Below are 13330 nucleotides of genomic sequence, written 5' to 3'. Positions count from 1 at the left end.
ATGGGGTAGTGGTCTGTGGGCCGGAGGAGCTGCGGGATCCTCTCCGCAATGTCTCGGATGCGGGCCCCCGGGAAGCAGCAGACTTTCCGGGCTAAGGGGTCGGGGCAGTAGATTGCCCCCTCAGTCCCCCGCAGGATGGAGTCTCCCACAACAAACACCTTTAGTTTGATACTACATTCAACCAGGTTTATCTCAAACCAGTTTCAGCTCTTTTCAAACTGGTTTATGTGCACTGAATGTCTGTTCTGTTATAGGTTAAACCAGTTTTGGATCACTTAAACCAGTTTATGTGTAATGTCTGTCCCTAGCCTTGGAATTTAGTATTAAACTATTTAGCTGGACTAGTGCTCTTAGGTCCTATGGCAAATTAATAATAATAAATAATTTTCTCCAGATTCAAAAAGCAGACGATTTCTGTTAAGTTGGAAGTGACAATAACAGTTTTGAAAGGATTTTGACTAGAAACATGGAATAAGCATTAACCCTGGTTTGCTTTGCCCTACAATACAGACACAGTATAGTCTGTGTCTGTATTGTAGGGCAAAAACTGTTTTCATGTTATGCCTTTCACAGCACCTGGAAAATTGTTGATAAAAAAAAGTAAACAGCACTAGGGAGGACAATGAAACTGGTGTGGTTTGTAAAAACATGTGGTCTGCAAGTCAAGTCGTTACACTACTTTCAGTTTTCTGGATGGGGATGCTGGAAATTCACAGTGCAAGGGTGTGCCACAAACTATAAACTCAGTGAGGCAGTCTATTCAATCTTTGGTGTCCCATTTTTCCCCTTTGATCTTTTTCCAGTTGCTGCATGCACTGAATAACTGTGCTTTATCACTTCTTGACTACCCCTCTCTAATTCCCTTGGCTACCATTTAACTGACCCTCATTCTGAAGATTTTTTTCTCTCCAAAACAGACAAGGGACAGGCTACTTCAACAATCAAAAATTCCCCTAGTCAGAAGAAGGAAGAAAATTACAATTGGCAGCTTCTTAGTTGAACTCAACTCCTCACAGGAAGAGAAAAGAGAAACTACAAGTGCATTGTTTCTTCATCGTTCCCACTCCTGCTCAGAGAAAAAGCTTCCAAACAGAGCTAACAAAAACGAAAGGACAGATAAGATAAAACCTAGCAGAAGTTCTGAAATGGAAGAAATGGAGAATGGGACAATAGATCCTGCCTGCACTGTAACTAAACCTCCCCTCGCTCAGGACATTTTACAGAGTAAGTTTTGTGGCTGTTGTTTTAAAAGTGTGTCCAGAAGTACTTGCATGGACAGATTTTCAGGGAGTGTGATCAAGTAGAAACTTGCCTAGTTTGAGAACCTGTTTTTTTCTTTGCAGAATATGTGTAATTACATGCCAAATGCCTCATTTATCTGTGTTTCTTTTTAAATGATATGTAAGGTGAAGAAAATTAGTGCGTGAAAGAGATTCTAATGATAAAAGAGCCAAAACACTTATTGTATCCAGTTCTAAAGGATGAGATTGTTGATATTTGGAGATTATTCTTTAGTACTTATGTAACTTTGCCAGAGGAGCAGAAAAATTATCCATGTGTCTCCATGGAGGCTGTGGCTGAGTTAAGCATAACTTACACTGTTCTGGAATTTTGTTACTGTGCAAGAAAAGCAGTAGAGTGTGATCCTGCACACATTTATTACCAGACAAAGAGCTTATTGTTGCGAGCAGTCCCATTAATTTGTAATTACGCCTACACTACTGCTCCACTGTTAAATCAAGGTGACGTAAACTTTGTATTAAACAGAAATGGGAAAAAATAGATTCAGCAGGAGCTGGGAAACCTACAAGAAGAGCTGAAAAGCTATTGTACAGTGCTTGGTAACCTGCAATTTACAGACTATTTATAAGCATAGGAGTATTCCTGCTTTGGATGTGTGTATTTGTGAGTGACAGTGGAGGTGCTGGGCAAATGTACTACTTTTGTTGGTCCAGATACCCCCTTCTCTCAGCTCTTTGTTCCATCTGCCCTTCCAAAAGAGACAGTTATGTTGAGAGAAAGGCTCCAGGTCTGTGGGGCTGTTTTCAGTTTGTCCTTGGGCTCTGAAGTGCCTTGGTGCCTCCTTCTTTTCTTTCCTGGAGAAGAGTGTTTGTTCTCTAGCAAGTTGGAATCCAGGTGTGGACTGGGAAGGTGTGACATATAGCTTTACACATACTACAAGTACTACAACCTGCCTGTCTGATCTAGACTTGAAACCCATGGTAAAAATATGCATTTGCTGCTAGTGAAGTCAAGGTTCACTGTGTTGCAACCCCTTTCTCTTAATACAGTACATGGACCTACATCTCCTTGAAGTGAATTTCTTAGGTTTGGGGAGATTTTTTTCCCCTACCAGTGGGTTGTTTTTTTCTGGGAGAGGAAAGAGTCTCTTATCTTGAACTTCAAGCCTATAAAGGCTTTGCTAATGAGTCAAAGTTAAAGATCTACCCATGCCAAACAGAACACAATGTAAGCATGATTTAAGCATGCCTGTTCTTAGGAACAGCCAACAGCATACAAAAGACTTATGTGGCAAGTGTCAGACACCTCTGACTTCCACCTTTACAGTTGGGTCAACTTCACTGCAAATCCAGAACAGGGCTTGATCTTACAGCTCTGGAGGCCATGCAAAATGCCATAACTGCTTTTTCACCCCCCCTATCTCTGGCAGTAGAGCTATAGTGACTGTTTGTATGCTCAAAAATGACTAGCTATGCTGGTGAACTTTTAAGTGTAGACCACCCCTTTGTGTGAGTTTGGTGCATGGTGGCAATATCTGTTTTATAAAAAGTTTGCCTTTGAGCTTCAGGTTTTTGAGATCTTTATATACCAAGACAGCATGGCCAGCTGCCCATATATGTCTTTTCAGTGCTTGATTAAAAGGATCCTTTAAAATTATTAAAGTTAAGGAAGGAGTAAGCCCCTTTGGGCCACATTTGCTGTATGAGAACATTCAGGGTCAAAGGGGGTAGGGATATACCCTATGTCAGCTGTCTTCTCCATCTAAGGAGGAAGGTATACTGTAGTGCCCTAGGCATCTAGCCTGGGCCACTGCAGGCATGTGGCTTAATTTCTGGAATCAACAGTGAATATCTGTTCACTTGCTTATCAGTTCAATCTATGCAGCTTAGACTAACCTGTGAAGATTTAATCAATTCAGCCTTGGGGTTTTTGACTGTCTGTACTTAGCTGAAAATAAGAAGCCTTAATACATAGCAAAAGGGAAATGGCTGCCTTGCATACTGCCTCTGGTGACAGTGAATGAGAATTTAGTCCATTGCCTGAGAAAGGCTTAGAGCTGGGGCATAGATGTTGCTGGAGTTGGACTGAGGAAGTGAGCCTAGAGAATCATGGCAGAACCAAACTCAAACATTCTGCTATTTCCTTTGTAAGTTTTACTCATGAAGGGCAAACTAAGACAGAAGTTATGTAAGAGTGACACTGGCTAGGGACAAGCATTCAAAAAGCCTGAGCCTGAATTGATTCAATCTTTGCAGGTTAGTCTAATCTGGCTTGGCTGAATTGGTTTGTAACTGTACAGACATCCCCTCTGGACTGAAGAAATGCCAGCACATGCCTGCAGTGGCTCAGGCTAGAAGCTGGGCATGCTAAAGCAGCCCTCCCTTCCCTTCCGCAGTGCTGAGCTGGGGGGGGGGAATGACCAGGCTCTGGCAGTACGCTCTGATTAGGAAGCCCCCCGCCCACCTCCCTGTTGCTAACAGAGCATTGAGTTACACAGCAGAGAGTTACACAGAGAGTAGAGAAAAGAGCATTTATCAGTCCATCAAACAAAACAAAGCCTCTTTCATTTGTTCAAGCTCTTCTTAAGTAAATTTTCCCAAGGAAGGAATGGAGGGACATTTCTATGTTGATTAGCTCCAAAAAGCCCTAAGCTGACATTGTTCTGTCTGCCTTTGTCCTGTCTCCCACAGCATAGACCATAGCCAGCATGTGGTATGCTAGCTAATGCTGAGAGGTGTGTGTGTAAGGCAGAGGGGGGTGGGGTACCCTTGCTTGAGCAGGGAGTTGGGTGGGGGCAGGCAGAGTAGGAGAAAGCCAGACAGACACCTGCAGACTCTTCTGAAGCTCCAGCCAGGGAGCAGAGGGGCAGAACCAGCCCTGTTCTGGAGCAGAGAGCACAACTCAGTCCAGAGAGCATGCCAGGATGCTGGAGGACTCTGATTTAACTTAAGCCAGCAAGGGGTCTGGGACAGGCATTGCATAAACTGGTTTGACCCAAATCAGTTAAGTCTGATACTACATTCAACAAGGTTTATTTCAAACCAGTTTCATCTATTTTCAAACTGGTTTATGTGCACTGAACATCTATTCTGTTACAGGCTTAAACCAGTTTCTGATCACTTAAACTGGTTTATATGTAATGTCTGTCCCTAGCCACTGAGACCGTGATTCTAACACAAAACCATGAAGTTTATGAAGCTTGCCTTCTGGACAATGATAGAAAACATTCATTTACCAGCTTTTACTGGAACTACTTGCCAAAATTTGGGTTGAGTTACTCCAGTTTAGAGGAGCTGCAGGTTTTTGATTCACAAATATGTACAATGTTCTGATTTTTTAGGGGAAGGGGTCTTGGTTTCTTTCAGAGCCACAGGGCAGTAAAGTTTTCTCTTCTTCCTCCCTCTCCTTCACCTGAGCTGCCTCTCTGGCTTGCAGACCCTCCCAGAACATTATGAATCAACATTGTTCCACTTTTGCTTTAGATAGAGATGTGCACATTTTGTTTTGGGTATGAAAGCTGCTATTATTTCAGCTATCTAGGAATGGATCTCTCTGAGTGAGTAGTGTTTCATTTTAATCATGAAAAAACATGGATTTTGGGTTACTTTTTTAATCCAAAAATTGAGGATTTTTTTTTTATCAGAGAAAACAAGGATCCCTGGTTATGAGGTACCCTGAAATTTGAGCCCAGCCCTTTTTGTTGCTGACTAGTGTCCCGGCAGAAGGGTTACATGTTTAATATGTAACCTTGCTTAACACAGTATTTATATCTCATCAGTGTGGTTGCCAATGAGCTATGCCAGCATCTAAGGGAAGAAAGTGTTTGGGGGTTTTTTTAGAGCTTGGGAAGGAAGGTAATGAGCTAGGATGTTAGGGCTGGCCAAAGCACAAAACTTTCTAGCAACAGAAAAGACTCCTTTCTTTCTTTCTTTGTGCAGGAGGAGCCCAGAGGTTGAACAGATTTCAGACTCTGCTAAATTGTTCTGCAATCTTAAGTACAGGATAAGCAAATTTTTACCATTTTTTCACTGGAGCAGGGATTTGGAACTGAAAACTATGGAGGTCATTACTGGAGTCAGAGTAGTGGGGAAAAGAATATTTTTCTCTTGCTTATTTTATAAACAGTTATATCACAGGTAGTACAAACCTATGATATATCCAGTGCAAACTACTCAGAGGAAAGCATATTATGGATCAGGAAAGAAAGAGACATATGTATATAGATGATGGCAACATCTCCTGCCAGGGTTATTTTGCTGTGCTTTTTAAATGAGAGCTACTTATTTAAGACTAAAAAAGAAAATAAGACTAAAAAAGAGAATGAAAGAAAATTGTGGTTTGGGCAGTTTATTCTATTGTTGTCCTCTATGTAGTTTCTTCTCTTGAAGCATATAATACTGTTTAAAAAAGGAGATTAGATTCGATGATTCTTTTCTTAAATCTGGTGTGGCAATTTCTATTTTATTGATGCTTCTCAGCTGGAACACAATGAGGGAGATTTCCTGTAAAAACATAATTTCTTGGATTTGATGTTATCGTCTATAGCCATTTCTTGTGAATTCATTCACTTACTCATTACTAATTCTTTACTTATTACTCAGTCTCCCTGTCATATTCACAGAATGAGTGATTGCAGGCTCTGGGCTATTTCAGCAGTCAAGGAAGGGAAGCAGACTTAATTTTTAAAGGCATTTCCTCAAGGCACACAAAGAACAAAAACAATTTAGGTGACAATGCTGGTTACAATCCCTAGTGGTTCTTCTAGACCAATGGTTTCCAAAGTGGGGTGCACACACCCCAGGGGGGTGCGCAAGACAATCCATTGGGGTGCGGGAAGAAAATATTAAGACTTCTATTTATATTTATTTTTTATTGACAAAAATAAGAAAGAAATTAAGCTTTACTAATATTTAATATACGAATTGACACTGGCGCCCTCACTCGATCCGTATGTCAGATGGTCATGTGTCACATACAGTATGCGAGGTATCCTGAGGGAAGAGTGGGAGTTCCACAATGCAGAGTGGTTGACAGTGGCATGCTCACTCATATATTGGGGGTGCGTGCTCAAAAATTTTTTACTGATAGGGGTGCGCGATCAAAAAAGTTTGGAGACCACTGGTCTAGACACAGAGAAAAGGACACTCCTCTTCCATAATTATCCTTTCCTAGCCATGTGATAAGTAAAGATCCCTTATCCTTTTCCCATCTACTTTTCCACTTTGCCACAGTATCCTTTGCATATTTGGAGTGCTGAAGATACATCTGTGAAACAGAATAGCTAACGAAAGACTGAGGGCATGGGAAGGAGAATACACACTCTAGTGTACTTTACACTGGTTTTGCATACCAGTTAGGAATGGACAGATGTACAGCTATTCCAGGGTAGCTCACACCATTGGCAGCTACCAATGTGCCCTGCTACCAGGTGGCAGCAGAGCAGGTAATATTGCCATTAGCCATCAACTACCCAGGAATTGATTGGGCGGAAAAAAAATGAACTAGTATTACTTATATTGACACAGTTTTACCCCCGATTCTTTCTCTCTCAAGTTACCCTGATATAGATATTTGCATTATCTGCCTATTGCTATTTTACACAAGAGTAATGCTGATTACACAAGTATTAACATTTAATATGCCAATGCCCTGGCTTGTGCTGTAGGACTATAATGTATAAAGTTGATCATGGAGAGAACAAGAACTCCTAACTAATATTTTTGTCCCACTGCAACAGTCATAGTCACTCCAATGTAACCTGCAGTGTTTGGAAGCATACACACATTTCTAAATGCACCTACATTTATTAATGATTAATTCGGTATTAGGCTGCACAGAAGAAATGAAAAATAACATCTCTTGCCTAAAGATATGCAGTCCAAGCATGCACAAAATGCCTCAAATTGTGCAAACAGAAAATAGACAACAGAGAAAGGGAAGAAAAAGGTTACAGCAATACAATCCTAGAGACTCTTTGGACTCTTTCTATAAATAGATTATATCAGTTATAGTTTATTGAAATCTAATCAGATTCATTCAAATGTGAATAACAGTAAGTTATAACAATAAACAATAAGTGAAACCAGGCTGAGCTTTGGGTTAAAAACAAGAGCTTTGCACTGGCCTAATGAAGACCAAGGAGGAGGCAGAATGATCTATTATCATTGACAGGATTATATTTAAGATTAAGGGGAAAAGTAAAATTTAGGTTGAACATCAGGAAAACTGCCCTATAGTGAAATTGATTAGAACATGAAGTTCTGAGCTGCAGATCCAGGGTTTTCAAGAAGTTTCAGTGGGCAATATACTCAGACAACTACTTGTTAAAGGGCTGTGAAGTAGGGCAAAAAACCCCTCAAGCTAGACACAGCTGGGTTGAATCAGCCCGTCTTCCAAAAGCTGAAAGCTACATAAGGTTTCATTGATGAAGCTTATCAGAAACTGTTGTTTTTTGTCATATGGCATGTTAACAGCAGGGAAGCCATTTTTTATATTATGAATCCCAAAGGAGCAAAAGGCTAGGATATCTTTTGTTCTGTAAATCCAGCAAAATCAGGAGTTTCACCAAGTTGCAGGAAGCTAATCACTATGAGATTCTTGGCTGTTGTAAACATTTATTATGTGCTGTTTCATGGAACGGGGTGCATGAGCATGTTGTACTGCCAGCAAAGCCCTGGTAGAGCTGAGCATCTCCAACTCCCCTTAAAATCAGTGGGGAACTGTGGATGGCCAACATCAACCTGAAGCTGTGGGAAGTAGTACTTTGTAACTATTATGCAGAGAATTATCAGTTTTCTACCTCCATAAGATAGCCTGCTGGTGGTGGGGAACTTTAGGGTAAGAACCAAGATCTCCTCGATTCTAGCACTGGCACACTGTTAATTACCGTGGGTCCTAGTGTACTCCTCTTTAAAAAAGGGTTAATATTGTACCAGATTGTTGTGAGGTAATGTTTCTCCACAATTAGTGTTCAGTATTGTTAGTCTGTTCTCTCACTGGTTTTACACTGGGGCATTCTGTTGACTTCAGTGAAGTTATTCTTGAAATCCAGGTGTCAAGTGAGAGGTATTTCAAGCCCAATGTCCAACCTCATAATATCCTCCCTTGGTTTTTGTAATCTCAGGAAGCATACAAATTTTTGCAGCTTTGAATATGGGAACTCACAAGAAATACAGTGGACCCCTGCACCCTTCTGAGCTTCCCTCCATGCTTCACAAAGGAGGCAGAATCAGAGAGCTGTTGCTTTGCCAAGTGCTGCTAACTGCTCAGTCTTCATTTAAGGTTTGATAATAGGTTCATAGTCTTGGTGAAACCGGTTGCCAAGACGCTGGCTTTAGTGACTCAACCCTGGAAGGAGAAATGACAGCACAGTCAGTTATTCATGCTTGCAGCCAGGACAGTGTTTGGAGTACGTAGGGAGAAGGCAGACATGATTCTTTGGGTAGATATGATATATTTTATTAGACCAACTAAATAGCTGGAAAAATTGTTCTTTGCAAACTTTGGGGCACAGACAGCCTTCTTGAGGCATAGGGAGAGTCTGGTGGTGTTTTGTGTGCTCCTGGAACAGAAGGCAATATGCAAAATACAGGTCTGTGAAAATGCAAATGCATGGCAGTGAGGATCAGAGGAAATGAGAAACAATAGTTGTGAGACAGGTAGGTGAGGGGGGAAGGGATAGAATGTAGCTGGTAAAATGCAGACAGGTTACCTGGGGTTCTCAGATGTCAGGCAGGTTATAATGTGCCATAAATCCAATGTTTATATTTAGTCCATGATTTTTTATACCCATTAGATTTATGAAGTGAAGTTCATAGGCTCATGTATGAAAGGTGTTTTGTAAATTTACTTTGAGGATTAGAACTGAGAGATTGCAGCGAGAGAGTGGTTGTCTTGTGAGAAGCGTGCATCCGCAGGTAATTGGGTATTTTTGTCTTCCATAGTTTTTTGGTGTGCGTTCATTCTGGTATGCAGTTGTTGTTTGGTTTCTCTTACATGTTTTCCATCAGGGCATTTAGTGCACTTAATGAGATATGTTAGATGTCTAGAGGTGTAGGTGTAAGATCTAGGAATGGTGATGGTTCTGTTGTAGGGTGTAGTTATTGTGGGAGTGGTGGAAATGTGTTGGCAGGGTTTACATGTTTTGTCCTGGCATGGTCTGGATCCATTCAATGAGCTTTGGGCCATAGGAAGTTTGCTTCTGGTGATGAGGTTGGTGAGGTTTGGTGCTTGTTTAAAGGCTAAGGTGGGTAGAAAATATGTAGGAGAAAACAAACAACAACTGTAATCCCACAGTCACACTACCTTCCATGCACGTGTGGCATGGCAGGAAGCGCAATTGCGTGAATTGCACATTAGAACCCATAGTGCCTTTAGCTGCATGTGCAGAGTGGCCCGGTTTAACACATTTATAGACATCTTATAATCTGAGTAGGAAGCAGTACCTTGTGACTGGTGCTAGCCATATGTATGTTGGGAGAGACTATGGGTTTTGTGGTAATATTTCTATGTTAACAGTGTTCATGTTGTTATAAAGTTGTGAGCCCCATAAAGCTAGTACATGGGGAGGAATGGGATAAAGAGACAGTGAAGCAAAAAGTCTGCCTACCGTACTGTGGTAGCATCCACAGACTTGAATAGCTTTGTTAATCCATAAAGAAAGGCAAGATGGCTGACACCTGGGAAGCTGACTTACGTAAACTTAGCAAGGGGAAAAGTAGGATGGGGAAGGTGAGTGACTGCTTGGTAGGAGACAGTCTGGAATATGAGCTTTGGACTCAGGGATCTGGAATGACTAAAAAGAGAACAGCTGAGTTCCTGGGTGTTCAAGACTGTGCAAGCTAGACTGGTGATAGAGGGTGCCTTAAACCCCTTGGAGGTGGGAACAGAGACTCTCTGGCTGGGTAGCCTTTGCCCCAGCGAATGCGTCTATTAACGTTTGCAACTTCAGGTTGCTCTTAGTCTTCCCAACAGATGATAAAGCCCCTCTCCCAGAAAAATGTTTCTGACACGATTGTCTGCAATGGCTGGGGATGAGATTTGGTGATCTAAGATCCAGGATGACCCCTCCCAATCCTGTTCCTAAGTTTCCTGTTTGAATGATGTGTGCTTTCACTGTATTTCTTTCTTCTGTCTCTGGCAGCCCCTTTCTGTAAGGGAGAATCAATTGTAATATGAGGCATGGGTAAATACAAAAATCCATGGGTGGATCTAGAATTTTGAAAAAGTGGGTGCAAATGGTGTGGTGGATCATCACAGATAAAACAATGCATCTTTATCCAGTTAAAAGGAAACTGGAAGCTTTATGCTAGGGGCCTAGGGCTGTATTATTCAGTTTAAGAGTGAAGCAAAACCAAATATAACATCATTAGAATGAGTTAAAAGAAAGGCAATCTGCAGGGCTGAGAACTAGGCGTTTCATTACCAAGTTCAGCTAACAGACAGCAGAATTGCAGAGCAAGGGACAACTTGATTAGTGGAACATCAAGACCAGTAAAAAGAAGAGAGGATCATTAACACCCGTGGAATGAAGAGTTTAAAAGGACTCAGGTAGATTATAATGAGCCATGAAGTCAAGCGACTCCCTCGGTGCTGCCTGACTAGAAATGCTGCTGCCACTGCCAGGCAGTTGGTATTAAACTTTGGGTGGAGCAGAAATCAAAAGGGAGGATGTAAGTGCACCAGTGCAGTCCTCCTCCCAGATATGCCTCTGCACGTATCATTGCTCCGGAAGGAGAAGCAAAACATTCATTTAATTTATCTGCAAACAAAAAGCTCTAACCCAAGCTTCAAGAGCCTCACGGTTAACACATCAGGAGCCTTCTCCTGTGTAGTGATAGAAGTTATAATATAAAGATGCCCCAATATTAAGGAGACTGAGTAAGCTGGTAAATGGGAGATGGTCTCTCTGTTAATTAGCTAGTCAGAGACAGGCAAAAGGTATGCCAAGGCTTTTCTGTTGTTCAACAATTAAAGTTTTTGTTTAGTTCCTCTTATTCATGTATGACTCTATTTTCTGAACGTAAAATTGCCAATGCACTTGTAGGAACTTTGAATGGAAAGAGCATGTGGAGACAGCTCTTTGATGTCATTGTGAAGAAGAGGAACTGATCTTGAAAACACGCAGCTTTGCTTTTGTTCTAGCTTGAAGCCAGTAATGCGTCTCAGAATATTTTATGTTATGTACCCAGGAGCACTCTTTCCAGGTTAAAAAACCCCCAAACTTTATAGCAGTATGCACTGCCAACCATGTTTTGAAAACCTAAGGTAGATTTGTCTTCAGTGATTACCTTTATTTCAACGTCCTTGCCAGGAATCTGGAGAGAATTATTGCAGAATACCACACAGAAAGACAGATTCTTTCCACGTGTTGCTTCTGAGACTATCCCTACTGTATATACAACTTGGTTGACTATGAGCATTAAGCTTGGCAAAGCAAAGCCTGACTTGTGAACTCAACTTTACTGTCCGTGAGTCAACCTGCTGAAGTCAATGCCAATTCACCGAGCTAAGCACATGGACAAACCCTTGCAGATGTGTCTAACTTTTTTTTTTCTGAGGTACTTTCTTCTACTACATTGCTACTATACTCATGATTCTTATTTATTTATTTTTTTTGGCAGGCCTTGACCTAACAGGTATATTTCTCTTTGCAATCTTGACGCTGATGACACTAATAGCCAACCTGGTGTTCATAGAGGAAGTGTTCTATATCTACAAGAAAATCCCCTCCTCCAAAAGGTCCATTTTTATTTGGATAAATGCTGCAGCTCCGGTAAGATCAGGGAGAAAGTAATTAAACTGTGTGTGGACAGTGCCATTTCATTAACACTGCTGTATTTGGTCAAGTTCACAATGAGGTTTTCCCCTTCCAATCAACATAAGGAAAAAGAAGCTGCATCTTAGATTCGAGTACTGGCCTGGGGCAAGTGGTGGCTTAGCCACCTGGGGCCAGGGCTAAAGCCAAAGCTGAGCCATCACCTACCCCCAGATAGGGTGGTTCATGTGGTAGGGGAGGGGTATGTGGTGGGGAAAGTGCAGGAGGGACTGCATGGTGGGGCTAGAGGAGTGCACGGGGGAAACCATAATTAATCGAGTCTGCTCTGAACACAAGCTAATGCACACTGTATTGTGCCACGTGCAGTTGTATAAGTGGCGAAATACTCGTCAACGTGCAGAAAAAATGGCAGTGGTGCGCTTTTGAACTAAAGCACCTCTGATGTGTTTTAGTTCAAAAGTGAGCCGCTGCCATTTTCTCAGCACTGGTGCACATTTTGCTGCTTATGCAACTGCAAGTATTGCAGCGCTAGGTGCTTTTCAAAGTGCCTAGCTCTGCAGCACTTGCATGTGTAAAAATACAGGTGGTGGAAGGAGGTATGCAGTGGATACCCACTGTGAGTGGCTTGAGGGGAGCACAGGGCAGACCGCACAGCCTTCCCACCCTGCCACTTCTCTTTCCTCTGGCCACTTACCCCTCTGCTACTTATCTTCAGCTCTGGTTCTGTGGGGGCAGGGAACAGGCACAGGTGCAGCCAGGGCAGGCAGCAGAGGGGCAGTATGGCAGGGCACTATTTGTGCCTGCCACTTTAAGACCTAAGCCAAGCAGCCAGCAGGTGCCTGATTGCGGCAGCCATTTTAGATTCAGGGCTGCCTATATAAGCAGGGCATTTTGCTGCTGGCAGGGCAGGAAACAACACTGCCTGGTGGTGAGGCTTCTTGGAACACCCTGGAGGTAAGGAGGAGCTGTAGGGGATGGCTAGGAGGCTCCTGGTCCTGGGCATGACCTAAAACTGCACCCTGGTGGGTGGCCTGGTCAGGCTGTCAGTGGCGTAGGAGTCCGCGGGAAATGCCAGGCCAGTTACTACCCCGGTGAAAGGTAGCCTTAACCCCAGCTGCCACAACTGGGTGGGTCACCTGCTAGTAGGGCCAGGTGGTGGGCCCAGGACTGAGAGTGGGGCTAGAGGCACAGAGGCCTGACTGAGAGTACCCTCGACTGGTCAGTGCTGGGGCTAGGGCCAGAACGGTCAAAAGGGCCAGGGGCCCACTGCGGGGGGTGCCCAGAGCTGAGGGCTTCGGGTTCCCGACTGGC

The 13330-nt window shown here is 42.7% G+C and overlaps 1 protein-coding gene across 1 annotated transcript in view; it reads left to right on the top strand.

The window, feature by feature from the left end:
• Nucleotides 1-735: 735 nt before the first annotated feature.
• LOC109305962 (organic solute transporter subunit alpha-like) overlaps nt 736-13330 on the top strand; it is a 34155-nt gene continuing 21560 nt past the window's right edge. Inside the window, exons 1-2 of the mRNA XM_019529159.1 lie at nt 736-1224; nt 11865-12016. Of these exons, the coding sequence (XP_019384704.1) occupies nt 1146-1224; nt 11865-12016 (231 nt within the window). The 5' untranslated portion in view covers nt 736-1145. The remainder of the gene's footprint in view (nt 1225-11864; nt 12017-13330) is intronic.

Source organism: Crocodylus porosus, unplaced genomic scaffold (assembly GCF_001723895.1).
Source record: "Crocodylus porosus isolate Cpor-Errol unplaced genomic scaffold, CroPor_comp1, whole genome shotgun sequence".
NCBI classification, from domain to species: Eukaryota; Metazoa; Chordata; order Crocodylia; family Crocodylidae; genus Crocodylus; species Crocodylus porosus.
The sequence above is the reverse complement of the archived record's forward strand: the minus strand, read 5'-3'. Positions and strand labels throughout refer to the sequence as shown.